Here is a 1,609-nt window from a genome sequence, read left to right as displayed (position 1 = left end):
TACCTTAGATTGGCCGTACATGCTTTAATCCTAGAAAATGATTGCGTGGACAAAGAAAAGCGATTTGTGAATGAAGGAGCGATCTGAAATTATTTAATCGTCCTTGTCGATTGGAAGCGGGTATACATTTTTTAAGGCCCGCTTATAGACACCTGATGAACTTCGAACTGTGACTGCTCGAATTACTCCATCTTGACCTGGATGAACTTCGGTGATTCGTCCAATTTTGCAGCTCATCGGTGGCAAATTTTCTTCCTTGATAACAATAAGAGTTCCAATCTCGATATCCTCTTGCTTGGTAGCTGTTTTCCACTTGCTACGTGAAATTAATTCACCTAAATACTCTCGATGCCATCTGTCCCAAAAATGATGACGCATTTGCTGAGCGAGTTACCAGCAGTTCAAGCGATTAGCTGAATTGTTACGCTTGTCTCGTTGCGGAAAGCTCGTCAAAGAGGTCCCAATCAGGAAATGACCTGGGGTTAAAGGAAGAAGGTCGTTGGGATCGGAGGACAAGGGAGATAAAGGACGCGAGTTCAGGATTGCCTCAATCTCAACGACATACGTTTGGAGCTGTTCGTAGGTTAAGAGAGTGTTTCCTGCAATTCGCGTAAAGTGTTTTTTAAAAGACTTAACCGCAGCCTCCCAAAGACCCCCGAAATGAGGAGCTCGCGGAGGAATGAAACGACAGTTAATCTCCTTCCTTAAAAGGAAGGCTTGAGTTTCCTTGTTTTTCTCGAATGAATCAATTTGGTGATAAGAGTTCGCGAAGCTGTCTGTCAGCACCGACGAAGTTAGTAGCATTGTCGGGTGAAATTGAGTTAGGCAATCCTCTTCGCGCAAGAAATCTCTTTAAAGAAGCCAGAAAGGCCTCGGTTGACAAATCGCAGGCTAGTTCTAAATGAACAGCCTTGGTAGCAAGACAAACAAAGATTGAAACATAGGTTTTTATTTTAATGCGATTCCCATGTCGGCGTTCCTTAATGAAAAAAGGACCACAATAATCCACCCCCACGTCGGTAAACAGTCGAGAGAGTGACACACGATTTTTTGGCAAGTTACCCATGATATATTTTACTTCGCTCGGTTTCGCTCGAAAGCATCGTATACATTGTCGAACCACGTGTCGCACAGTATTACGGCCGTCTATTGGCCAGAAGGTTTCGCGAACACCATAAAGCGTGGCGTTAACCCCGGCATGCATACGATCAATGTGTTCATCGCGAATGATGATTTTTGAAATGTGATGATGTTTTGGAAGTACTATGGGATGTTTATGAGAATCTGGCACATTAGCGTTTGCCAATCTACCACCTACCTTGATGATTCCTTGGTCGGGAAAAGGGTTCAGTTTTAAAAGGCTACTTTTGGAGTCGACTATTTTATTTTTTAAAAGTAGATGAACTTCGTTCGGAAAAGCTTCCGATTGCATGATTTTAATTATGAGGTGAAACGCGTTATTCAATTCACTCGAGGACAGGTCGCTCGTTTGTCTGGTTGTGGGATATTTATTTTTGCAATTGTTTATAAAGCGTAAACAATACGCTACCACGGTTTTTAGCCTTTTGAAATTGCTAAAACGTTTAAGCAATTTGTTTGCTGGCCTCTT

General features: G+C 42.4%; 1 protein-coding gene across 1 annotated transcript; it reads right to left on the bottom strand.

Annotated features, from left to right (window-relative positions):
- Nucleotides 1–745: 745 nt before the first annotated feature.
- LOC117176704 lies at nucleotides 746–1,432 on the bottom strand. The gene has a single exon (XM_033366960.1). It carries the CDS (start codon nucleotides 1,430–1,432, stop codon nucleotides 746–748), a length of 687 nt encoding a protein of 228 aa, XP_033222851.1.
- Between the last annotated feature and the right edge of the window lie 177 nt (nucleotides 1,433–1,609).

Source organism: Belonocnema kinseyi, chromosome 7 (assembly GCF_010883055.1).
Source record: "Belonocnema kinseyi isolate 2016_QV_RU_SX_M_011 chromosome 7, B_treatae_v1, whole genome shotgun sequence".
Taxonomy (NCBI): domain Eukaryota; kingdom Metazoa; phylum Arthropoda; class Insecta; order Hymenoptera; family Cynipidae; genus Belonocnema; species Belonocnema kinseyi.
This window is presented reverse-complemented; position numbering and strand designations above follow the sequence as displayed.